We start from the raw sequence: 26,380 nt of genomic DNA, 5'->3' as shown, positions 1-26,380 counted from the left end.
TTCAAACAATCTTACAGGTAAATGACCACACTAGGACCTGCACCAGAACACTGAGTATATACAGCCCCACTCTGTAGCTGTGTATTTGATCACATGGACGGCTTTTATCGTGAAACTGGGCTTTGCCAGGTTTTCACACATTCCCATATACTGTTGGTCTCACACAAAATGACTAATGTCAATAAAGCTGCTAATTGACATCACTATGTCACCATCGGTTGGTTAGGCAAAACTCATAAATGTCAGTTGAGAATAACACTACTTTTATTCAGAAATACAGATGGCTCAACCCCTATGTATAAGTGTAAAAAATACACTTTTGTAGTGGTTATATAGATGCAAATTTAATGTTATATCGGCCTTATAACCACTGGTATATGTCCCCAATTTGTCAAACACAGTACAGTTATCCCCTAAGTTTCCAGTGATGTAAGCTGAGTGAAACAACTGCACGCCAAAGAACGGAGTGCTATAGAGTAGTTTCTTGTAGGCGACTGTATGAGGCAATGACAACTGACATGTACTGTTACTTTGGTTGCCAGCGGTATGTTTCAGTACAAGGTGCAGATGAGACGGCATAGTGACGTCAATATAGTGTGGCAATGCCTTGATCTTTCAGAGAAAGACCAAAGAAACAGTGCTCTTTTCAGATGCCACCAATACAACAATGGCCCAAAATTAGAGGTATATTTTTAAGGAAGAAACGATTCTTATAATTAACAAGTTCAAGAGATAAGATAGCAAGCAATAAGTATACTATTTTGCCAATGTTTATGTTTGCCCACCTGAAGTTTAATCAAAGCCAAACCTATTGACTCATATACACTCCATATCATGAGGATGGACTAACACCTAGTCTCTGAATATATGTAATTGGGATAGTGACAAATAATACCATTTAAAGGAGCCCTTGTAAGATGGGAAATCTAGACTTGCTTTATTCAGAGCTTTAGCATTGCAGGGAGGAGCTAAGCAGTAGGGAAGATAATGTGGTTCTGGGACTCTGAGACAGGTTATATTGATGGGAGGGCTAAGCAGTAGGGAAAATATGTAATGTGGTTCTGGGACTGTGAGACAGACTACATCGCAGGGAGGGCTAGGCAGTAGGGAAGATATGTAATGTGGTTCTGTGACTGTGAGACAGACTACATCGCAGGGAGGGCTAGGCAGTAGGGAAGATACGTAATGTGTTTCTGGGACTGTGAGACAGACTACATTGCAGGGAAGGCTAAGCAGTAGGGAAAATAATGTGGTTCAGGGACTGTGAGACAGATTACATTGTAGGGAGTGAGAAGGTTAGGGAAATAATGTGGTTCAGGGACTGTAAAACAGACTACATTGCAGGGAGGGCTAGACTGTAGGGAACATAATGTGGTCCAGGGACTGTGAGACAAACTATAATGAAGGGAGAGCTAGGCAGCAGGGAAAATACGTAATGTGGTTCTGGGACTGAGACTGACTATATTGATAATTGAAGGGCAGGCAAGGCAGTACCGAAAATAATGCGGTTCAGGGACTGTGAGACAGACTACATTGAAGGGAGTGAGAAGGTTAGGGAAAATAATGTGGTTCAGGGACTGTGAGACAGACTACATTGTAGGGAGTGAGAAGGCTAGGGAAAATAATGTGGCTCAGGGACTGTGAGACAGACTACATTGAAGGGAGTGAGAAGGTTAGGGAAAATAATGTGGTACAGGGACTGTGAGACAGACTTCATTGAAGGGAGTGAGAAGGCTAGGGAAAATAATGTGGTTCAGGGACTGTGAGACAGACTACATTGAAGGGAGTGAGAAGGCTAGGGAAAATAATGTGGTACAGGGACTGTGAGACAGACTACATTGAAGGGAGTGAGAAGGCTAGGGAAAATAATGTGGTTCAGGGACTGTGAGACAGACTACATTGAAGGGAGTGAGAAGGTTAGGGAAAATAATGTGGTCCAGGGACTGTGAGACAGACTACATTGAAGGGAGTGAGAAGGCTAGGGAAATAATGCGGTTCAGTGACTGTGAGACAGACTACATTGAAGGGAGTGAGAAGGTTAGGGAAATAATGTAGTCCAGGGACTGTGAGACAGACTACATTGTAGGGAGTGTGAAGGCTAGGGAAAATAATGTGGTCCAGGGACTGTGAGACAGACTACATTGAAGGGAGTGAGAAGGCTAGGGAAATAATGTGGTCCAGGGATTGTGAGACAGACTACATTTAAGGGAGTGAGAAGGCTAGGGAAAATAATGTGGTCCAGGGACTGTGAGACAGACTTCATTGAAGGGAGTGAGAAAGCTAGGGAAATAATGCGGTTCAGGGACTGTGAGACAGACTACATTGAAGGGAGTGAGAAGGCTAGGGAAATAATGTGGTCCAGGGACTGTGAGACAGACTACATTGTAGGGAGTGAGAAGGCTAGGGAAAATAATGTGGTCCAGGGACTGTGAGACAGACTACATTGAAGGGAGTGAAAAGGCTAGGGAAATAATGCAGTTCAGGGACTGTGAGACAGACTACATTGTAGGGAGTGTGAAGGCTAGGGAAAATAATGTGGTTCAGGGACTGTGAGACAGACTACATTGAAGGGAGTGAGAAGGCAAGGGAAATAATGCGGTTCAGTGACTGTGAGACAGACTACATTGTAGGGAGTGTGAAGGCTAGGGAAATAATGTGGTCCAGGGACTGTGAGACAGACTTCACTGAAGGGAGAGAGAAGGCTAGGGAAAATAATGTGGTCCAGGGACTGTGAGACAGACTACATTGTAGGGAGTGTGAAGGCTAGGGAAAATAATGTGGTCCAGGGACTGTGAGACAGACTAATCATGATGCCTTCAAAACAATTGTTCATCTACACCACAACCTGTATTCTTGAAAATGCATACACATGTCACTGTTCTTCCCTGAAGGAACAGTGGGATCTCCATGACGGCTTCAATAGATCACTCTCACATGACACTCACCGCACCAGATACACCATGGCCTACGGACTGACCAGAGGATATACAAATAACGTGGTAACCAAGATTGGGAAATCCATATGAAATTATTTGTGGCAATGTATCATCAAATTATCATATTTGGTGACTGATGTTGTTATTTTTGTTGCCTGAAATACCTTAAACAGTGTTTAGTCCGTGTTTCAAAGAACGACATTAAGCTAGGCAAACATTATGCTGTATCTCACAAAATATTTGGTATTAGCAGAACATAATTTACTAATTCACAATTTTTTTAAAAAGCTGTCAATGAATCACAGTTATTGAGTAACAGAAGTTTAGATAGTTTTCAGACTTACATAGATTAGGGTTATAGTTAAAATCCAATACTGTAGTGTAGCATTTATGATTTGATTTTGTTTATAAATGCTATGATTATGATTCAGTTTAGGAAAAGCTACTGAGACAGGAAAGGGATTCCAGCACTCATTACAGACAACAGGAACAACTCTGTATAAAATATCCAACTACAATTAGGCTGTTACTAGAAAATTCTAAGATTATGATTCAGAACATTAAAATACTACTGTGGGTGGGGCAAGAGTGAGGGGACACCAGAAATAGGCTTCACACAATATACTCGTGTGAGAATCGAACCCAGGTCCTCTGTACCGTGACCACTGGACTACCCCACCACCCAGTGGAGCAAGAAAATTCCAGCACTATGTCAATCTCATAAGGACAATTGGAACAAAGCTGCATGAAATATCTATAATGCACACTGATTATGTATGCATCATGGACATAAATATCTGTGACCACACAGGCCTAGTTACATCTACAGATATTGCCTACCTCCATTATGTCCTAGTAGGAAATGTATGATCCCGATTGAGAATTAGCTGGAGACAATATCAGTACATCACCACCTCACATGTCCTCAATGCTGCCTAACACACAGTGTGAGTTGTACTAGACAGGTGTGATTGGACACTGAATACGAGGAGAAGTGACAGCTCTCTCACGACTCCTAACAGACAATGTGACATGTATCAATACCTAGCCACAGGCTACCCACAACCAACTTTAGATTAATGTTCTCGTCTATCAAACAGGAGTGTCATGATACTGGTGCCTCACCCTACGATATGTATCTCTATAATGAGGTCACATTACGATACATATTGTGATACAGGATTTTTTACATTTTGCGAATAGCAAGCAGCCATTACCTTGATGGAAATTTGTGTGATGCTGAAACCATGGTTCAATGAAAAACCTGTAAACAGCTAAGTTATTTCTGATAAAGGTAGAGATTATTGGAGAAAGGACTCTCAGCAAGTATTGTGTGCTGTATTGTGTACAAACTACAAAAGACGAATGTATTAAGGCTCAAAATAGTAACCAACATATGTAAAAGAAATCCAAATGGATATAAAATCACATGAATTGTGTACCATAACATGTAAAGCTTGCCAACAATGCACCCGTCATCGGTGAATTGCGACATCCCACTATCGAGCTAAAAACACAAACATCTTTGTCAACAATCCGCAGTATCTGCCTAACAGCTGCCATATTCTCTGATATGAACCAGTCGCTACAGAAATTACTCCATGTTTGATGTTTAAGTGATATATGTTATCAGTCTCATTAAATATGCTGCAGTGAAATACATGCAATACATTTTACTTGAATGTTAGTAATAATGACCAAGTGTTTACGTAGGATTATATTCCACTGAAAGCAATATCCAATCCATAACATAGTTGGCATTTTGAGTAAACTTCAATGACATGCAACAACAGTGAAGGACCAACCAAATACATAAGTTTGTTGTTTAAGTCATAAGTTTGTCATACTCAACAAAATTGCAAGTATATGATGTCTGTCATATATTGAGTGTGAACAGGCAATCCAGTGAAATCTCAATCACTGTTCAAGTTGTGAAATGTCATATATATCCTGCAGTTAGTTGTAGGAGAGTGTTATTAATATTCATACACATATACACAGCAAGCACTGCTTCTAAAATAACACGATGTGTGAATATATTACTCCAGATATAAAATTTGTTCAGACACAATATATAAAATTAGTTTTAGACATAATTTATTCGAGCCATTGTGTCAAACTCGTATGAGCTGTAAAATTGTCTTATTAACCAAATTGCCAATAGAGTGGAAGAAAACAGATGTCAAGCTAATTGCTATTCTGGCTTAGTCTGGTTTCAAATGTCACATTTATACTGACCTGCATATGTGAACAAGTTTTAAATCCTCATACCAACAGCCCTCTCAGCCACATGGCATTGGATTGAAAATAGTCAAGACTAGACCAGACAATCCAGTGATCAACATCATGAGCATTAATCTTCACAGTGAGTGAGTTTAGCAACATTGCAATGTTGCACTCAACAACAATCCAGCTGAATGACAACAGTCTGTGAATAATCAAGTATGGACAAGACAATCCAGTGATCAACAGCATGAGCATCAAACTGCACAATTGGGAACCGATGACATGCATCAACAAAGTCAATGAGCCTCATAACCCATTCCATTAGCTGCCTTTTATGACCAGTGTGGATAAAAGTGTGGATTTTCAGGTTCACTTATCAATGTAGGGAAGACAGGAAGGCACTGGGGGCATTGTAACACCAACACTAATCTGACTACAATGGATTTTATAAATAATATTTATTCACTTTCAAATAAAGGGTATATCGCCAGAAGCAGAGATTGAAACAGAGTAAGTTTTTTATTTGCCTTCTGTATGCGATATGGACGTCATAGTTACTCCTGAAATGTAAACTTTACTGATGAAATCCTATCATCATTACATGACTGGACATTTCCCAAAAACATAGTACACATGGATACATGCTTTACACGATGCACAAATGTGCATCCAGTACGCACAAATCATGAGAATGAAAGCAGAAAAATACTGACTGGATCCACAGTGCTGCACTCTAATCTTCACTGTACTAAAAACACATCAATGACTTAGCTAAATGTTCAGTTGGTTCTTTCAGAGCAGTTAGGTGTATCATTTCATCCATCAGTCCACATGTTCAGTTATTCATTCCAAGCTCTAAAGCATCATCAAAACATACAGTTCTCTACACAGTTACTTCACAGAAGTCAGGACTCTCTCATCGCCTGCTGGAATAACTAAAATTAATAACTGGTTGTCCCTGCATTTATACCAACAGTTGACAATGCATAATATCCTCATTTACCATTCAGTTACCATTACTCATGCAGGCCTAATTCCTATATGCAGTGGAGATAGTGTATGGTTTTAGGTTGGACGTGACACCATGAAGGAAGCTTGTATCAACGTTTTGTTTAAATGTCATTTATTGAAATTGATTAAAAGGTATTTATTCAGTTTTTTGCCACTTTTAGCAGCATTCTAGCAAATATAATGGCAAAAGACACCAGAAATGGGTATCACACACTGCAGCCATTTGGGGAATCAATTTCAATTCTTCAGCCTGACGAGCCAATGGTTTCAGCACTAGGCAACCCAATCCCTGACAGATGTGTCAAAAAAAGCATTATGTGCCAGGTCAGCACGAAGTAGGTTGGTGCCCCGGAGCACTTTACCTTAGTACCAAGGTATCCTAAGGCTATCCTTTCTTCTGTGACTTGACCAAGACTAACAAAGCCATCAATTAAGTCATAAATATCAACACAGGTATCACTCAGGGAGGCTGACAGTAACCTACAACATGACAGGGATTAACCATTGGGATTAGCATCATCAAGTTAAAGGAGACTCAGTGATTATAGTCACAAACGCATCATACCAACGTGGGAATTACCCTCTGGTATTTAATATCATTAGCTGGTTGCTATGACAACCTATACACATGTACAGAAGTAAAAATGTGGCGACATATTGCATGTAACAGCAGTAGGATGAGTTAAGTCAGCACGAAGCAGTAAATAACGAAAATAACAACGGTAGAGTTCACATTCTACCTCAATGCAAAACATACCCTGTGACACTATTACATACGTCATGATGTTCCTGTTTTGTGGCTCATTAATATTGACATGGGATTATCAAGATTATAACAAAATATGTCACCACAGACATAATCTTCCTATGATCGCAAACTAGGATGGTCTAGACACAAGGATTCAAAGCAGTTATCAAATTAATTATTGACATGTGTGATCATACATCACTGAGTGACATTTAGTCGATTCCTATGGCTAAAGTTCTTTTTAAATCATGTTAAATAATTAGGTCAGACCAGTTTTATTTCTTGTTTTATGGATTTTTGTCTTCAGAAAACCTATAGACAGGACGTAAATAAATAAAAAAAATAAAATCACCATTCAAGTAATATTCCCTCTAACCACTCAAAGTATGTCACTTTTTGGCAATTTATGAGCAAAAAAACCAATCTAAAACATTTTTCTTGTAAGTTTACATTTTGGGCCAATAAAAACTTTAGGATTTTCTGAGCAGGGAAAATTGATTTTTTATACAACAGGCAGATACACAAAACAAGAAATAATTGGTAAAATTTCATAAGAACTTACTCCAAAACATCTCCTATAAATTGTTTTACGAAGCTACACATTTAGTGAGTACATATGAATGGAGCTATGGCAATGGCAGGAACATCATAAATAATGAATCGCTTGCAGCAATCGTGGAAATAATGAAGGGATTACTTTCCAATTATAGCAGCCAGAAGCTACATGCCTCCATGAAATGTCAGCCAACCAGACATCAAAATGAAAACAATGTGTCAATAACAAGCTGATCAATCAACAACAGACACTACATAGTAAGAGGACAGTTTCATAATCTTCTTCATCAGCTTTCACTGAACAATATCAGACACAAAAGTTCAAAATTGCCAAAAAGAATTTCAAAGCAACTTCGATGGGACAGATTTTCAACACAATTGAAACCAACCTGAATGGGACAAAGTCTCTACTTATTTGATTTGTTGGTTGGTTTGTTGTTTGATGCCACGCTCAGCAATATTCCTGTACTGTCTGTAAATAACTGAGTCTGGACCAGACAATCAAGAGATCAATAGCATGAGCATCAAAATCTACACAATTTGGACATGTGTCAATCAAGTCACCAAGCCTCAACAGTAAATCTTGTTAGTCACCTCTTGCGACAATCATTGGTTACTGAAGACCAATTCTAACCTCGATCCTGATGGGTCTTTTTTTTTTCTTATTCGAAGCAACCAGTGGGTTTGCCTTCAACAGTGTTAATTGTATGTTATTGGATGTCACCATACTGAGGCAGGAAAGTCCCACAAGTCTCATGTTCACAACTTTGGTGAAACCCACTAGCGCAGGCATGGTGCTACAAATCTAGAATCAGGTCACATAATAAATATAATGCTAAAACAGCCAAGACCTGAACGGACTGACCTTGTAGATCAGGCTGGTTCCCAACCACACTGACAAGATGACAAGCAAACTAGGAACCTAGTCTTTGAATGGTATTAGAAGAAATACTCACAAGGGAGAGAATACTTGCTAAACCAACATCTACATATGGAAGTTTGCAGTTTTCAACAAGGGAGAGAATACTTGCTAAACCAACATCTACATATAGAAGTTTGCAGTTTTCAACAAGGGAGAGAATACTTGCTAAACCAACATCTACATATAGAAGTTTGCAGTTTTCAACAAGGGAGAGAATACTTGCTAAACCAACATCTACATATAGAAGTTTGCAGTTTTCAACAAGGGAGAGAATACTTGCTAAACCAACATCTACATATAGAAGTTTGCAGTTTTCAACAAGGGAGAGAATACTTGCTAAACCAACATCTACATATAGAAGTTTGCAGTTTTCAACAAGGGAGAGAATACTTGCTAAACCAACATCTACATATAGAAGTTTGCAGTTTTCAACAAGGGAGAGAATACTTGCTAAACCAACATCTACATATAGAAGTTTGCAGTTTTCAGTCATCGTACAATGTCTGCCCTGAAGCAGAAAACCTGAATATTTGATGCACAAATGATCTACAATATGCAGTGAATTTAAAATCTTGCATCATCGTTGATGCAATGCTACTGGGCCATTACTTCAGATAACCTAAACTTGTAATTTGCTTTTGCTTGAAACTACTTAGTTCAATGTTTGCTGGTTAACTTATCAATGATGATCAAATACCTGACCTGCCCTACCTAGTTTTTTGTTCTTATTACACAATCACAGTTGATGTCTGAAGTTGACTCCCCAAAACATGTCCATGACTCCCACTCATGAGGCCGGGAGTGAAGATGACTCCTAAATGTTTATGCCTCAGGCAAACACTGATACTGGCATAGTAATTCCTAATCATGATGTGGATTAGTACTGATGATGTAGCTTTAACTGTTAACTCACTCACTCATAAGGGTTCACATGACCGTGTGATCATCAGGAAGACTATGAGCTCCCAAATACTTACCTCATATTCTACCTGCAATGTCCCTTGTTACCGGTACCTTCCATTCAAACAATGATATATCTCAAAAGGTCACAAGTTTGTTAGACCAAAAGTAATTGAAAAGCCAAAATTTAGAAGGACAAGTTGTTTTATCTCCCAAATACATTAGTATTATACTATGGAGATGTTAGGTATGACCAATGGCATGTACTCAAGGTTTAACACTGACAGCAGACCACATATACCTCATGAATACTCCACATGCTATATTCCCGGGAACTTTCCATTCAATGACATTAGTCTAGCAATAACAGCAGACCCCACAAACTAACAACATAATTAGATTTTTTCCATGAGCTATGCACATGGATTCAACAGATGCAGAACTAATAGATAAACAGAAGTTATTCTGTATGAAAAAAATCTATCATACACGTTATTATGATTAATTGATCATGAGTCAAACAACAAAATATCAAACATGGTGAAAAGTAAATTACTGCTACCTACTGACAGTTGAAAATATTGATGGAAAATTTCATTGGTTGTGCCCAAATTAACAAGGGTCTGAGTGAGCTTAAAACCGCCTACAAAACTATTTGAGATAAATCACAGCATGTCACATGTGTTTGAAGAGAGCTAGAAGTATTACGAATTTACAAATTTTGCGAACAGGTCTATGTATTCAACACACCTTGAAACTAGGGAAGAAACAGTATACGTCAGTATTACTGGCAAACAAGGATAAGTTGAGGCCACCTACTAATTGACCTTTTTTATTTGATCAAGAAAACCCAGGTTGTCCAAAATGAAGAGCTACACCAACCATGTGAGAGTCTCATGAGCATGGTGTGCACAGCTATGCATGAAACTAATTTCATCATCATGCACTGCATGTGTACTAGCCTCCATCTGCTCTACCGAACACGTGAAGGTCCCGGGGTAGAATAGGCCTTCAGCAACCCATGCTTGCCATAAAAGGCGACTCAGCTTGTCGCAAGAGGCGACTAACGGGATCGGGTGGTCAGGCTCGCTGACTTGGTTGACACATGTCATCGGTTCCCAATTGCGCAGATCGATGCTCATGTTGTTGATCACTGGATTGTCTGGTCCAGACTCGATTATTTACAGACCGCCGCCATATAGCTGTAATATTGCTGACTGCGGCGTAAAACTAAACTCACTCACTCTACCACATTTTACTGGAATGCTATCAAATAATTCGAATTTTTTAGTTTTCAGACATTCAATTCTATCTAGACATAAAATGACAGTTTTGTTCATTCAAAACAGCAAAGATTAAGATCATTTTATTTCCATGTTGTTAAACAGGCAAGGCTTGACTCTGGTAAAATTTTGGCATCAGAACCATATCTCATATACCAAACTGAAATGGACCAAATAAAGGGTTTGTAAGGCAATACATACCATACTGTAGTAAGAGTGTACCACTCCACACCTTGAAAAACATAACCACTCCGACTGGGATTCAAACCCTGGTTTCATTCATACCCAAAGGACGCAACTCTGCACTGCATACTCCAACACCTCCTACAACTGGGCCATCCACGCCTTCCCCACCGTAATTCAACAAGTAATAGTGTTTGAAATTATGTAGTAAAAGACAAAGGGGTTCTGGCTTTGTTTCACAAAGTGATTGACATACGGCTACAATCACATTGGGAAACAGGGCCCTTGTCAGCAACATTATGTTTAAGATATACTATCTACACTTGCAAATTCTTAAGACGAAACTTCAAGAATCTACATTTGAATTAAATACTGATGATTCAGCATTTTGAAAAAAAACTGCATCAGAAGGATCATATACAAGGCTTATCAATACAACATCACCCAAATCACTTCTAAAAGTGTGTTTGTCAATGTTGTTATTTAGCTAAGTCACCAATATTATGAATATTCTAGCTTCATCTGTGAATTACTGATTCTGGGTCAGGTGGTTTATGTTCAGGAGAGGTGTACTGACAAAATGCTTTAGCTGGCAGGCCAGAATACCTGTAGACATGGTAGAGGGCTCCTTAAAACATTGACTGGCCTTGGGCTATCAGCTTGATCAAGCTGTGTTAATTCAGTACTGTAATACAGGTCAAATTTAATGGTAGTTGATTGTATAGCTGATGGCTATCCACAGGGAACAGTTGGCATGCATTACAAAAGTTGAGACCTTTGAAGGGCATTTAGACGGGATAAACATGAGTCCAAAAATTTGGTTGATATAAAAAAAATTCATTACAAAAGAAGGCAATTCAGACTTATGAAAGCTGCAATACATTCTTAAATCTATTAGCATTCTAACCCTAAACAAATGTTTGATGAATCAGCCACCTTATACTGAAAATGTTAACTGACTTACAGTAGCACAAGAACAAACCCCACACAGACACACCTGTTAAAATCAATAATACATCTAACGGATGACAACTAGAACAGGTGCACCTGATGTGAAATTGGAAACACTCCCTCAATAAATCTAACTAAACTTGTAGATGGGTTTGGGGAATCCACCTATAATACAAATCTACTATCAATAACTAACTTCATCAGTCAGTTGCTGACCAACTTTATCGACAGTGAATGGTTTGGTGGTTTTTTGTCGCTTTTAATTTCCACCTTTTGGGTACATTTGTTTAAAAAGAACAACGACACATATATGTGCATTGTTGTTCTGAAATGAATGGAAATATAACCGAAAAGTGGAAATGAAAAATGAAATCAAAAACCCAAAACATTGCCTGTGGAAAATGGATGCTGATAAGATGATAGAGATTCATTACCATGTGCACAGGCCAGTGTCCCTGCTGGCTGAGTGACCTATCACTCTGCATTAACCTTTTCATAAATATACATACAACATTTAGCTTATCATTACTGCTGACCTACTTATTTTGTACTCATGGAGCGGATATTTTTCTAAAAATACCAATAAATGTTCTTGTATCCAAAGAAAAAATCACCATTACCATCTTTACAAAACCTAAACCACACCCATTTATGATTCGACGAATAACATAACAGAAAACAATTCCATATCTAAAACCAGAATTATGAATAAAACAATTTGGTACTCAACTTGCCTAGTTCCAATGCTGTACTGAATGCTGAGCCCAAGCATGTAAGTAATTCTACCCCTTAAGGAGGCAAGTCTAGATAAATAAGGTAGTGAGGCCTATATGTTACTTATTATCTTAAAAGTATTGACTTTTCACCTTAGAGACTCTTGGAAGTCAAGTATTCAACCTTGACCTATTGATGAAACTATACTGTGAAACAAAACATTAACATTATTTCTTATTAGCCAAAATTATACCCTGTAAGTACCAAGTGTGTGACATAGCTACCTGCCCACCAGCCTCTGGTATGCAAAATGCTTCCTAAGTTAAAGATTCTGAAATATCCTCAGCCAGACAGGCTCATCTCAGGGTTTGTTCAAACATTCCTCTGTTCCCTCAGCAGGAAACGGGTAACCAGTGGGAAAAGTGATGTGATTATAACCTCCTAGTGCCTCACAAGCAGCTTGGTTTATTAAGGACAATACTGAACTGAGCGGTTTGAGCATGCATTTGGTGAACAGAATTTAGCACAATAGAATTGCATGTGATCATTATTATTTTTACAGGTCACTGAAAATCTAATGGTGATTTAACGCTTTATGCACAACTCATAGTATTTGGAAATAGTAAATATTTCAGTAGAGCAAAATGACCCAAAGTAAATTAATATCCTGTGCAAATCAAGGTAGTAAGATGTGAGTCTTCTCGTTGTATAATATTTGTCGACTTTACTGACATCTTTACCATTTTATATATCATGGAAAGCAATCACCCCACATCAAAGCTAGTTAAACTGGCTAGTGAAGATTCAAGACTTACTAGCCTTCCCAGCCAACAATTCTCACCATTTCATTTTCACTTAATGGCAGAGCCCTTATACTTAAAAAAAAGATTAAGAAAACACTAACACCATGTTTCAGACTTAGAATCCAATGGCAGCAAGTGTTCAGAGGACTTAACCAAATAACTCTGTATTCTTTCTTCACAAACTGAATTTCTACTTAACATAAAATCTAACTTCCAAGAAATCAAAAACAGTAACATCAAAATAGGGCATATCAAAAGGATATAGTTCCGTCTACAGACAAAAGAATATACATGCAGATTTCAGCACTGCTACATCGCACCCTACAATCCTTTGAACATATGGGAGTAGTTTTATGGATTCACCATGACAACAGGTGGAATGACAATGACAATTGTACTGGGCATTTTTTCTCTGTTGGCAAACAGTGATTAGCTTGTTATAGTATTATTTTACAAAGTTACCTGAAACAAAAATGTGAACTTGCATAGTAGCCACTTATAACTGTTTCATACGCTTGTGTTAACAAACTGGCGTTACTTGAGGCACTAGAGCATTGTAAGTACATGTAGTTACATAACATGTGGTTGGTCAAATGTGTGACCTCAAAAAGATGTAACTCATAGATGCACCACTGTGCTGGGGAGATTTTGCTTTACAATGGAGATAAATTAACCCATTTTGTCAATGTCATTGCAAGGCATTCCTTATGTATTAGCTTCCTGTAAAATCATAAGGCTGCATAAAAAATATTAAATGTTTCTTAGGTACATTTTTTTCAAAAGTGATGAGAGCAGTAGGATTTTTGCTACAATTTTTAATAGAAAAATAGTGATGAGGGAGGAGAACATTTTTTTTTAAATACACCTTGGGAGTCAGGTGTTAATGAGTTCCAGATTCCAGTTACACTTGTTCTTACAGACACTGATTCTTATAGTGGACAAATGGATGATTAGGACGAAGCCAAGTCAAAGTTATTTTTTCTTAAATGTCAATAAAAAATTGTTACATGGAGAAATAAAAGTGATGTGCAAGAAACATTTCACTTTATTCATTTAGCCAAATTATACAAGTTCTGCTTAATCTAGGGCCTCTTCAAGGTAAATTATTAGCAATTAGGGCCTTTCCCGGGCTTCAGCCCGGTGAATGGAATATAAATGAACATGTTACTTACATAACAAGTGGTTGTTCAATACTCAAGCATGTTTAAATATCACATACTATGTACAGAATCCCATAAGTTCACCTAAACGTAAAGGCAAAACTATTACTCATAAAATGTACTTGAACTTGAAGATAATAATTAGTACTTGTGTAACACATTAATTTAATTTGAGTGATGGCAACTGTGAGGTCTCGACACAATCTTCTCTACTCCACAAGCATTTCACAAGCATGTCACCTGTCAGTAGTAGGACAGTTCTTCCAAGTTGTATGTCGCATAGCATGCAAACAAAACGGTCAGCATGGCAAGTAACTTCCAACAACTAAAAAACATTTCTCTAACTCTGATGACCTACTAAGGTCCCGGGGTAGAATAGGCCTTCAGCAACCCAAGCTTCCTACCCATGCTTGCCACAAAATGTGACTATGCTTGTCATAAGAGGCGAGTAACAGGATCGGGTGGTCAGGCTTGCTGACGTGGTTGACACGTCATCAGTTACCAGTTGTACAAATTGTTGTTCATGCTGTTGATCACTGGGTTGTCTGGTCCAGACTCAATTATTTAAAGATTGCTGCTAAAGCTGGAATAATGCTGAGTGCAAAACAAAACTCACTCACTCACTCTAACATTGACTTACTTCACAATCAGTTGTTTGAATCAAAGTACATTCCTCCATCACACGATCATCCCTTGCTACAAGTACTGTGTTGTGTGTCCACTCGTAAGGCTATCTCCACACAATATGTTTATGCTTTACTGATACCACCAACAATGATGTCTCCCTTATACTATCTCCTGCTACTAGTCTCATTGCATAACACATTCAGCCAAGCATTGTATGGGGTCAAGACTTGTCATAAACTTGCCACCATGCAGATATATTAATCCTGACTGGAGCAACCTCACTTCCTCATTCGACAGCCTCAAGCAATTCTTAGTGTCAGTTAACCCATTAAAATTTAATGGGTTAATTTTCAACAATGTCAATGAATAAACTTTTTCTACTTGGTCAGTGCATGATTAGAATGTCAAATATCCCCTTATACTGCCACCTTGGATAAAATAACCCTTCAGAGGTATCATTTTCTCCACGATGTCTTAAATAGTTTACACTCAAAATTATTGTGAGAAGGTATGAGGTGTCTTCACTAGACCTATAAACCTCAGTTCTTTCCCTCTACGATACCAATCACATTTGTGGCTAAGTGTCAACATTTCTGAAAAATACTTTGATAAGATCATAGATATTTGCTAGAAAATAGAATGGTCAGGAAATCTGTACAACAAAACTTTTCCTATTTTGAAATCTAAAATAATAAATGTTTATTCTTCATTTGTTCACTGGAACATTGGAAATCATTTGTTCATCGGAACATTGGAAACCATTTGTTCATTGGTTTTGTGCCGCTTTTACTAGTTTCAGCAATATTCCAGCAATATCGCTGGGGACATGAGAAATAGGCTTGACACACTGTACCCACGAGAGGAATCGAACTCGTTTCGTTGATGTTAAGAGGTTAACGCTCTAACCACTAGGTTCCCCGACCTTCTCATTACCAAATATAAGCATTCATCATTTTTTAAAAAAAATTCTCATCAAAATAAAATTTGCAAAATGGAAGATACTCTAGCCACGCAAGACAGCATCTTTATATATTAAATTTGACAATAATGTGGTCACTTACCATTGTCGTGAGGAATAAACACCATTAATATGTTTAACAAGATCAAAACAAAGTATATGTTTGTTTTTTGTTTCTATGATTATAATGAATAAAATATCAACTGCATACTGTATTGATAACCCAATACTTCTATTCATTACTCGATATTTACAATATGTATCATAACTGTAGTAAATTCACTGCTGCCCCAATAAGCACACAGACCCATCAATACCAACTATTTTGAAACACTGTCAGCTGGCAACTGAAGCACACCATCTATTGGCAGTCAGTGAGAGACAATACAGACTGTAGAGGTCTGTGTTCCACATACATTGTATGCCATTATACATATGTGTATTTAAGGTGATAATCATGCCAACTGCCATATGGTAATGACAATCTAAACATCTCTATTGACAAAGCTAATATTAACAAGATTACCTGATAAACTGATAATTCATACATCTTTCCCCTACACGATTTCATAACAACATGGCCTTGGCAGGCTGTGGTGCAATTATCCTAAATGAAACCGTAAGTCACTAGACACTAAATCAGTTCTATTTTCCATGTCCTCAGCTGATCAAAAAGCAGTGTTCACGAGTAATGTCTGACTCTCGGACAAATCCAGCAGATTCGTGGACGCTCTGGTAGAAGCACACAACCCTTTGGCCCCGTTGTCCTGCTGTATATTTCACAATGACTTGGACTGAAGTTGTTCTAAGTGACATGGCATGCTGGTTTGCTGTTCATAAACTTTACATTTGTTAAAAATTTAAGTGCCAACTATATGTAATGTAATGTAATATGAAATGTGTGTTTAATTTTTATGCATATGGGTCATGTGAATTTACAGTGGGTCAGACAGACATCTGAAACTTACAGGACCCAATGTCCCATTACTTTGAAACAATATTAGTAAACACTGAATAAGAACAGAAGGTTTCCACAGTCATATACATGGAATATATTATCATGTACTTTCAAAGAACTGAGTGCTGCAATAGAAACCAACCCCAAAGCACCACCATGATGATCAGCTGTGACAAAAGTAAGCTTTTGAAAAAGTACTTGTCTAAGGTCTTCCAATGTCCAAGCATACTGCACATATAATAAAATCAGAAAACATATTTCAGACTTAACATACCACAAATTATTTCATCCTCTTTTCAGTTGGGCTGTTATGATTCACAAGATTATATACCTGCTGATACAATTCCTGAAGGACTACTCATATAACAAACTGGAACTAATTCAATTTTGAAATATGTAAAAATTTTCAAAAAGAAATATTTACAAGGTTTACTAGCCCGATGAGGGAGCTGCTGATATACTGCTATTACCAGTACTTTACTCACAACTGTGAACAATGATGAAACTAAACTCAAACAGTCTGTGACTTGGCCACCAGCCAGGAAGCAGTGAATGAGTGAGTAGAGTTTTACGCCGCACTCAGCTATATGGCGGAGATCTGTAAATAATCAAGTCTGGACCAGACAATCCAGTAACCAACAACATGAGCATTGATCTGCACAATTGGGAACCAATGACATGTGTCAACCAAGTCAGCGAGCCTGACCACCTGATCCTGTTAATCGCCCTAACGACAAGCACAGTTGACCAGCCTGGAACCAAAGTCTGGTAAAATTAGGTTTAGTCCAATAAGCTGTATTAACCTTCCTGAAAGTGATGCTCAGAGCCATATGACATCAAGTAGACTTAAAACATTTATGGCATCTACAGGACAAGAAGAGCCTATATGAAATCTGAGTATGATTTAAACATTAACTCTTTGAGAGCTACAGCCACATGTCAGATGGGCTACATGGAATGTAGAGAATTTCCTCTAAACACACATCGTAAACTATCTATACACAGCATCATGACCTGAGTTTCATGATGTTACACAAGGTATCTGTGATATGACACCTCAACCCTTCCATAGCAACATCCTGCCGATCCCCATTCTTCAACCACCCTGTGGATGACCTGCCACAGATCCTGAACCAGTAGCATAGCAACCAGGCCTTGTTATATGTCCATAAACATGCAATTATCTAGACTTGTGCAAGTCTCTAATGTAGTAATTAATAGTTTAAATTTCTCAAAATATATAAATATCTGACTGGTAACCATGCTTGCCTCTTTAGAGGACACAATTACTATACATTCCACATCCATGGTTTTAGCCGTCAGTACTGGCTTGGAGCAAGGCTGATAGTCTTTGTATCCTCCTAAATAGGCAAGTCTAGATAAGTGGACACGACAAAGATGCAGGTATAAGGACAACATGTTTTCATAATTCATGAACTGAAGGAATTAATCATTGCTATAGAGATCTGTCCAAGTTTAACATGCAGGGCAACTACTGAAAAACTATCAAGCCTGTCAAAATTCCAATTTTTTTTAATCTAATCCTATTCTGATGTGCCTCCCAAAAATGTTCCATGTCTATGCTTGTCCTTGTCTTAAGTGAATTTTGACTTAGTTGCTATAGTCACAGGCATGATAATGGTATTACATAACAGCAACAGCAAAGCTATATATCAGACATATGGTGACTATTAATTGCTGATGGCCACTTTCCACTACTGATGAATCACACGAACATGGCACATAGTAGTCAGAAGATACTATAGTGTTACACTGGATCAGTAACACATATGCACCTGAGGCTATGTGAAGTGTGAAGGTGCCTGAAGGTGAGGAAACTATAAAGTAAAACTAAACTGGAATTTGAAAAAGACTTTGAAAAAGACCTTGAACACTGGCAGGAGAACAAGAATCTCAAAAAGGTGCAATCAACCCTCATACTCAGAATATGGTTAAAGATCAGTCTTGGTTATTCCAGCAGGGAGGGAAAGATGATCATTAGGCTTATATACAACTGAGATTAACAAATGATTTCAAATTCAGAGGCCTTATCAAACAAATTGATGATGGGTATTTTTTGTTGTTTTTATTTCAAACCTGAGACTTTATTTATTTCCTATTTCTAGCTTACCAATTCCATCTGGTGTCCTCGACATTATGATTAGGAATGGCAAACACACTTGATCACAGGGTCCTCGACATTATGATTAGGAATGGCAAACACACTTGATCATAGGGTCCTCGACATTATGATTAGGAATGGCAAACACACTTGATCATAGGGTCCTCGACATTATGATTAGGAATGGCAAACACACTTGATCATAGGGTCCTCGACATTATGATTAGGAATGGCAAACACACTTGATCACAGGGTCCTCGACATTATGATTAGGAATGGCAAACACACTTGATCACAGGGTCCTCGACATTATGATTAGGAATGGCAAACACACTTTATCACAGGGTCCTCGACATTATGATTAGGAATGGCAAACACACTCGATCACAGGGTCCTCGACATTATGATTAGGAATGGCAAACACACTCGATCATAGGGTCCTCGACATTATGATTAGGAATGGCAAACACACTTGATCATAGGGTCCTCGACATTATGATTAGGAATGGCAAACACACTTGATCATAGGGTCCTCGACATTATGATTAGGAATGGCAAACACACTTGATCATAGGGTCCTCGACATTATGATTAGGAATGGCAAACACACTTGATCACAGGGTCCTCGACATTATGATTAGGAATGGCAAACACACTTGATCACAGGGTCCTCGACATTATGATTAGGAATGGCAAACACACTTGATCATAGGGTCCTCGACATTATGATTAGGAATGGCAAACACACTTGATCACAGGGTCCTCGACATTATGATTAGGAATGGCAAACACACTTGATCATAGGGTCCTCGACATTATGATTAGGAATGGCAAACACACTTGATCACAGGGTCCTCGACATTATGATTAGGAATGGCAAACACACTTGATCATAGGAAATATCATTCATTGGAAGAAATATTACTATTATTGACATGAAATTGTGTCATTGATAGAATCTCACATAATTAACAAAGTTTTCCTTAAAACACAACATAAACAACTTATAAAAAATAGTCATAGTCCAGATCTAAACTGTACTCAGAAAGCTGTTTCGGTGTGTAATTCAACCACAAAATACCACCACTCACACGTAGAGAGAAACAAGTTAATTTCCTTAGGATATTTCTGTAATTGTTTTCTGTACCATACTTCTCTGATATTTGATGAAAGGGAAGTCAATATATATTCAATAATGATTATCAGTTTCTACCATCTATGTCAATAGCCAGTACAAAGTAACAATATACCATAAAAAAGTAGGGGATATTGGATTAACAAGATTGATAAAATGCAAATGATAAAGCCTTGGCGGAAACAGATGAAGAACAGTAATTACGGAAAAATGTGACAATTTATTCCATTCCTTTGGAAATATTTCATCTGCAGGGATGTATTACTTTTTCTTATATTCACTGGCATTAGCTAGTGGTATGCTCACAAATGGAATATCCCCAACTTTTTTCAATGGTATACATTAAATAATGTATAACTTTGTATCAAATCTTTTTCTCTGCTGATTTCTATGAAAATAAACACAATTATCAAATAACATACCTAAACATGAATCGGAAACATCTAATTTAGACATTTTTGCTGATATTGGCTATTGATACTGGGACAAATATTTGTCTCTGAAATAAATCACTATGCAACTAATTCGTCTATACATGTAATGCTAGATCAACACGTCAGCTGACACGCTGAATTTGTAGAGAAATATCAACACCTGACATATGTTATGTAAACATATGGATCATTTGTTGATTGAGACACAAGACAGAGAATGTACCATCATGAAGCTAGGTGTGAAATACCTGGACTTTCAGCTTGCATATGCTATGAATACCCTCAGCTGTATTATGAGTGTATATGAAACTCCATTAGATATGGTGTAGTGGCATGACACATGTCTTATTGGTAATTTGTATACTAACAGATCACAGTGCAAAGTTCATTGAAAAAAGAGATAGCTAATGGATTCAGTTTACTCTGAACTCCATTCCCAGAAAATAAATCCAAAGCAAATTCTGTTTCTTTCAAAGGAATTTCACCGCAAAAGTGTGCATACCATATGTTACAATCAGCTGAATGACTAGAAATGCTCACAACATCAAATAAAAGGAACCATGTTCAGATAACAATTAACATCTGAACACAACAATAACATTATCAGATTATATTTTCATTCCTGTCAACTGTTCCACACAATTATTTGTGACACAAATAAAGACTGGCTTCATAGCAACAGGGTTGCTGAGGTCATCACACTGACATAAGTGTGTATAAGCTCCCCTCAGTAATCTGTCACCTCTTAGGCTTTGATTGAGTACTGATTAAACCCAGTGTTGTTGAGCTTTCTCAATATTTGCGTAACAAATACTGTCTGTGGCAGTGCACTACATAGAGGCCACTGGTTTATGGAAGCGCACACATTTTCATTACATATTATTTATACCTCTTGCATTTTCATTCATGGAGCTGCAAGGATTATAACTAATAAACATGTTTAAATTTTTGGTAATAATTTTCATCATAACTCAAAGTACCTGTTGGTCCCAACAATTTTTTCTACCCTCTACCCTCATAGACATACCTATGACTCGAATACATCGATAAGTCGAATTTATTACGTCGTCCCCAGCGATTCAACTAATCAGGATTTGACTGTATATCTAAATATTAATACTACACATTAAAAAACAGACAGTCCAAACACTGTCCACCATGAAACATCTTGTCACGCATGTGCTTAGATTCATAGGCTTCTGTCTTGTAAAGAAAACAATAGGTAACAGATGTTCTTGAGGTATGATGTGGTTGAACCATCTTTTTCTACATTTTTAAGAATAAAACCAAAGCATTTCTGGAAGCAAATAAAAGCACTTGTTAGATATAGCCTTTGCATTTATCACAGTCTTCACACCAATATTTAGCCAGCTGACACTTCCACTACATTAGTTAAGTAATCATGACAGCATTTCAGAAGCATGTCCAAAGGCTCTAGTCCTAGCCCTGTGTGAGGTGGGGGACCTCCTTTTTCCTTACTATGATCCCCATTATCCTTATAGTGTTCTCTCAGTCATTTTTCTGTCACAAAATCACAGAAAAAATATTAAAATACCAAGCCATTCAAGAGTAATTGAGACTTCAACATGTGACACTGGGAGCCATTATTATATTGGTGGACAGACAATATGGCCGGTGGGATAAAATTAAAAGTCCTCAGACAACCCTCCCCACTCCCACCAACATGTCCAAGTCTTAATGCCCCCATGACAAAAAGCCCCTAAATTCCCCCCTATGAGCTGATTTTGAGTGGCAGGTGATAACATGATGGTTTCTAATATAAGCAATTCTTCCCACTGCTGACAGTTGTTGTAGGTAAGTAACACATGTAAAACGCATACACACCCTGGCTGCTCAGTGATGATGATGTTATTTTTAGTCAACTAAATATTGTTTCAGACAATTGGCTTAAATTGATCACCTCCTCTTGTGTTTGATTTGGTTGGCAGGAACTCATTGTGGCATCTCAGTGAGTATAGTGTCTACAAAGATGGTCCATTAAATGTTATATTACATATATTTTAAATAACATATTCATATGCAGTGTATGAAACTCCTAAAAAAAACCAGGAAGCCCTGCGGGCTGATAACTCAAAAATGTTGCTGACCCTGTTAATATGTAACCAGCCCTATATTAAATATAGGAAATTGACACAAGGATTCAAAAGAAAGTAATTAATGAATTACTTGTAATCAGGTAAACTTAAACATGTGCCAAAGCAAATTTAATAAAACTGTGACTTGGTGGTCACTGTTGATTCATTAGTGTCACTGCCATCAGAAAAGAACGACATTATTCATTGGCTGAAAGAATTCCCTAGACCAGTCACGTTTAGTGTTAGATAAATGGGCAGGTTGATCTGTGGAAGATACAGTTTGATTGATCATGAACTATACAGACATCATCTAGTCACCACAATTGTAAATTATGTTCGAAATATTTCCTGTAATCAACATGATCAATGACATGGCCAAATATATACCCTTGGAAAATGTATTGGCACACAGGGACGGCTACAAAGTAAAGTTGTAAGTCTGCCATGAAACTAGCAGGCAGCGGGCCTCCGGGCAGACGATGTTTCATACAATGTCGTCATATGAGAATAAATTTATGTTCTGCAAAAAGAATTCTTGGTATTCTGTTACATTTATTCATTTGATTAAATTTTTTCCTACCCATTAAGGTTTTTTCCAAGGGGGCATTCAGCCTAGCCTAGGTGTCTTGTCTGAGGGTTCTATGTCCTTACAGCCTATTATCCTACCAGTACCACCATTAAATCATGCAATATCGTCAACAGTCAGATTCTTGCCAAGTATGGAATGGGAAAAGCATGCAAGGTCCAATACAGAAAGTCTTGGGGTATTAGGAATACCCATAATCTTTGTGTGTGTCCACCACTTTGTCCAATTTTTCAAACATTACTATTCATATAAGTGCACACAAATATTCTAAACAGCATTGGTTTGCTGGAATACTAATCTGCAGGTTTTCCTCTGACAGATTCTATGGCAAAACAAATGACCACTTTACTTGATGATGGTTCAACAACTATAGCTCATTGGCAGCACCTTTAGAATTCAGCACAATTTCTCGCAAGGACGTTCCCAGTCATAGGTCACATGTCAGTGAGACAGGCAACCAGTTTGTGAGAACCCGTCGGACGCGAACCCGCGAACTTCAGATTATTAGCCTGACAGCTAACCGACTGAGCTACATCCACATTGTTGCACAATGTGCAAATTTAGCTAGTCATTCCTGTGACGCCATGGAAATGAACGGAAAGTGTCGAATTGGTTGCGGACAATTACGAAGGTTACGGGTAGACTTGGTGCATCGCGCTTTCAATATACTGACGGTTGCCGAATGGTCCCGATATCACTTGACACGATCATCCTACTCCGTAATCTACAAGATACCATGTTGTGTTGAATGAGCCGATATGGTTCAAACTGAAAACGATTGTTGACGTTGATTTGACGGTGCATGCATGAATAATCGACATGGTAGTTTTAAAATGATTGTGTGCTGTCGTGACAGAAAAGTGTTGTAGGGAACACAGTAAGGATAACGTGGATAGCGCTAAGGAATGAGTGAGACATGGGCATATTTGGTGACGGCACGAGGGTGAGTTAGACTTCGAATCATTATTGAAAATATGTAGATCTAGAGGTGAAAGTTGCTGGAGGCCGATTTCCACCAGCCCAAAATTTCAACATTAAACCATTTCATTGTTTATTTAACTTTTGAAGTTTTTGGTCTGCCGTTTTTCTTTGTGAACAAAGTATTAAAAATGGAGAAGGAAAACAATTGGTACCCATGCACTTACCTACTATATTGAATTAGGTGATTACCCCAACCCTAACCCTAAACCCTAACCCTAACCGAACCTTAACCCTAACCCTTGAAATAATTCTAATAAATAGAATATACTCACCGAACCGGCAAGAAAATGGCTCACGCATCCAGTGTAATGAAATCTTACCGCTTCGAAAAATAAACATTTCCTTCTAATGGTGCAAATTACTGAATGACAAAGATATATATGTATATTAGTTTACAGTTATGATTCATTTGATCCAAATAGTTACATTTGAAACCAAAATATAGAATATATTTAGATTATTTTAATTGACCAAAACTGTGAATAATAAAACATGGCGCAATGTGACCAATGTAAGTCATTTTTACTAGATTTAAAAATACAAAATATATAAATACACAAAATATAACACCTCTTAATACAAAGAAATATGAGCATATTAGTCAAAAAAGAAAAAATATTTAAAACTGGTGCTTGCGAAAAATTGCGCATCCGCTGGGATCTACTACTGGAAACTCGCAACATTGTTGGGTTTCTGTAATGACATGACTCATAGAGATGAAACATCAGTGAGCGGAGCTTATACGCACTCGCTGAGCTTGACGACCTTGTTGCTATGCCGGCGTCATAGGGCATTGTTTCAAGAATGTGCTTTTGAACAAAATCACCTGCAATTACGTAAATTAGTATTATGACGTGTCTGTAAAGTTTGTGGTGCTGTATTCTAAAGGTAGGCCGCTCATTGTGTTATCTGCTGGTCTAAAATCACCAGGAAAGAAACAAGAATTTTCTTTGCGAACTACCATTTTTTGTTATATTATCCTAGTCCTCTATATATTAAGTTTTTCCTTAAAAACAAGTCATCATTATAGAAGCTGGGGAACGTGGTTTACCAAAACATCAAAAGCTAATGACAGTAAGCATGGTGAGAAAGTAACTCAGGGGCAGATAATTTCCGAGGACAAGTGATAACATAACAAATTTGCTTCCAGGACATGTAAAAACGCACACAACTCAAAATATTGTATTGACACGCAGTTATCATGTTGTACTGTTTGGTTACATCAATAGTAGTATAAAAATATGGGTCTGAAATGATTGACTACAAAGTGAAGTGTCCTGAACGAAAACTGAACAATCTCATCACTTTACCGCCGGTTGACGAACTAAATAGGTTTGATGTAATACAGGATGATCTTTAAAAATAATGTATGACAATAAATACATATATCACGTGAATGTTGATAAAGAGAACTAAAACACAACCAATTTCAAGTCTGGCGCCAACATATTTTCAACTAATCCCAGAATGACTCGTGGCTAGAATCCTGAAAAGACGAGATTGCCAGCTGGGTTATGATGAGCAGAAGAGAACAACATCATAATGTGACTTACTGTCAGTGACTTTGATATCCCATTTTTACTGTTATTGTCAATATTTGTATCTTCATTCACTGTTGTATTAATAACAGGCATGTCCATCGCTTTTAAACATCATCTTGGCTACTGTCACAAATGTTGTTTTCGTGTGGCAGCCATTACGACAGTGCTGCCCTCTATTTACCATACAACTAATTTTAGCTTACGGAACTATGTCGTGACGTCTGGCGATTTGAAGCGACGTGTACATGATCTCTACCTTTGCCCAACCCTCTTCATTATAATTCATTATGATGATGCCTGGTTTCAGTTTTCCCGGTCTTTTTGCCGTTTCTTGTCTATCGTTGGCGTAGTGGTCAATTAACCTCTATACAAGTATGTAAAGTACTTGCATGTTTCTCAAAGTTTCGCCCAGACGTTGTGAATTAACATCAAAGTACTGAGAAATATACGAACTTATTCCTGTGTGGAATACACACTCTGAGTCTTCTAAATGTTACGAAGAGACAACGCTGACAATAGGGGTGAGAGGTCGAATCTGTAAATTATTGAC

General features: G+C 37.8%; 1 protein-coding gene across 3 annotated transcripts in view; it reads right to left on the bottom strand.

The window, feature by feature from the left end:
• The window catches only part of LOC137258357 (calcium-transporting ATPase type 2C member 1-like), a 127,292-nt gene extending 101,272 nt beyond the window's left edge, over nucleotides 1-26,020 (bottom strand). For 2 of the 3 annotated variants that reach the window (XR_010954627.1, XM_067796009.1), the window contains exon 1: nucleotides 25,843-26,020. Coding sequence is in view for 2 of the 3 variants with exons in the window: in XM_067796009.1 (XP_067652110.1) it covers nucleotides 25,843-25,929 (87 nt within the window). In the remaining variant the exon portion in view is untranslated. Of the gene's footprint in view, nucleotides 1-15,032; nucleotides 15,115-25,842 lie in introns of those variants that run through there. The other variant, XM_067796010.1, reaches the window with a different exon arrangement.
• Nucleotides 26,021-26,380: the final 360 nt, after the last annotated feature.

This window comes from Haliotis asinina, chromosome 12 (genome assembly GCF_037392515.1).
Source record: "Haliotis asinina isolate JCU_RB_2024 chromosome 12, JCU_Hal_asi_v2, whole genome shotgun sequence".
Classification (NCBI taxonomy): Eukaryota; Metazoa; Mollusca; class Gastropoda; order Lepetellida; family Haliotidae; genus Haliotis; species Haliotis asinina.
The sequence above is the reverse complement of the archived record's forward strand: the minus strand, read 5'-3'. Positions and strand labels throughout refer to the sequence as shown.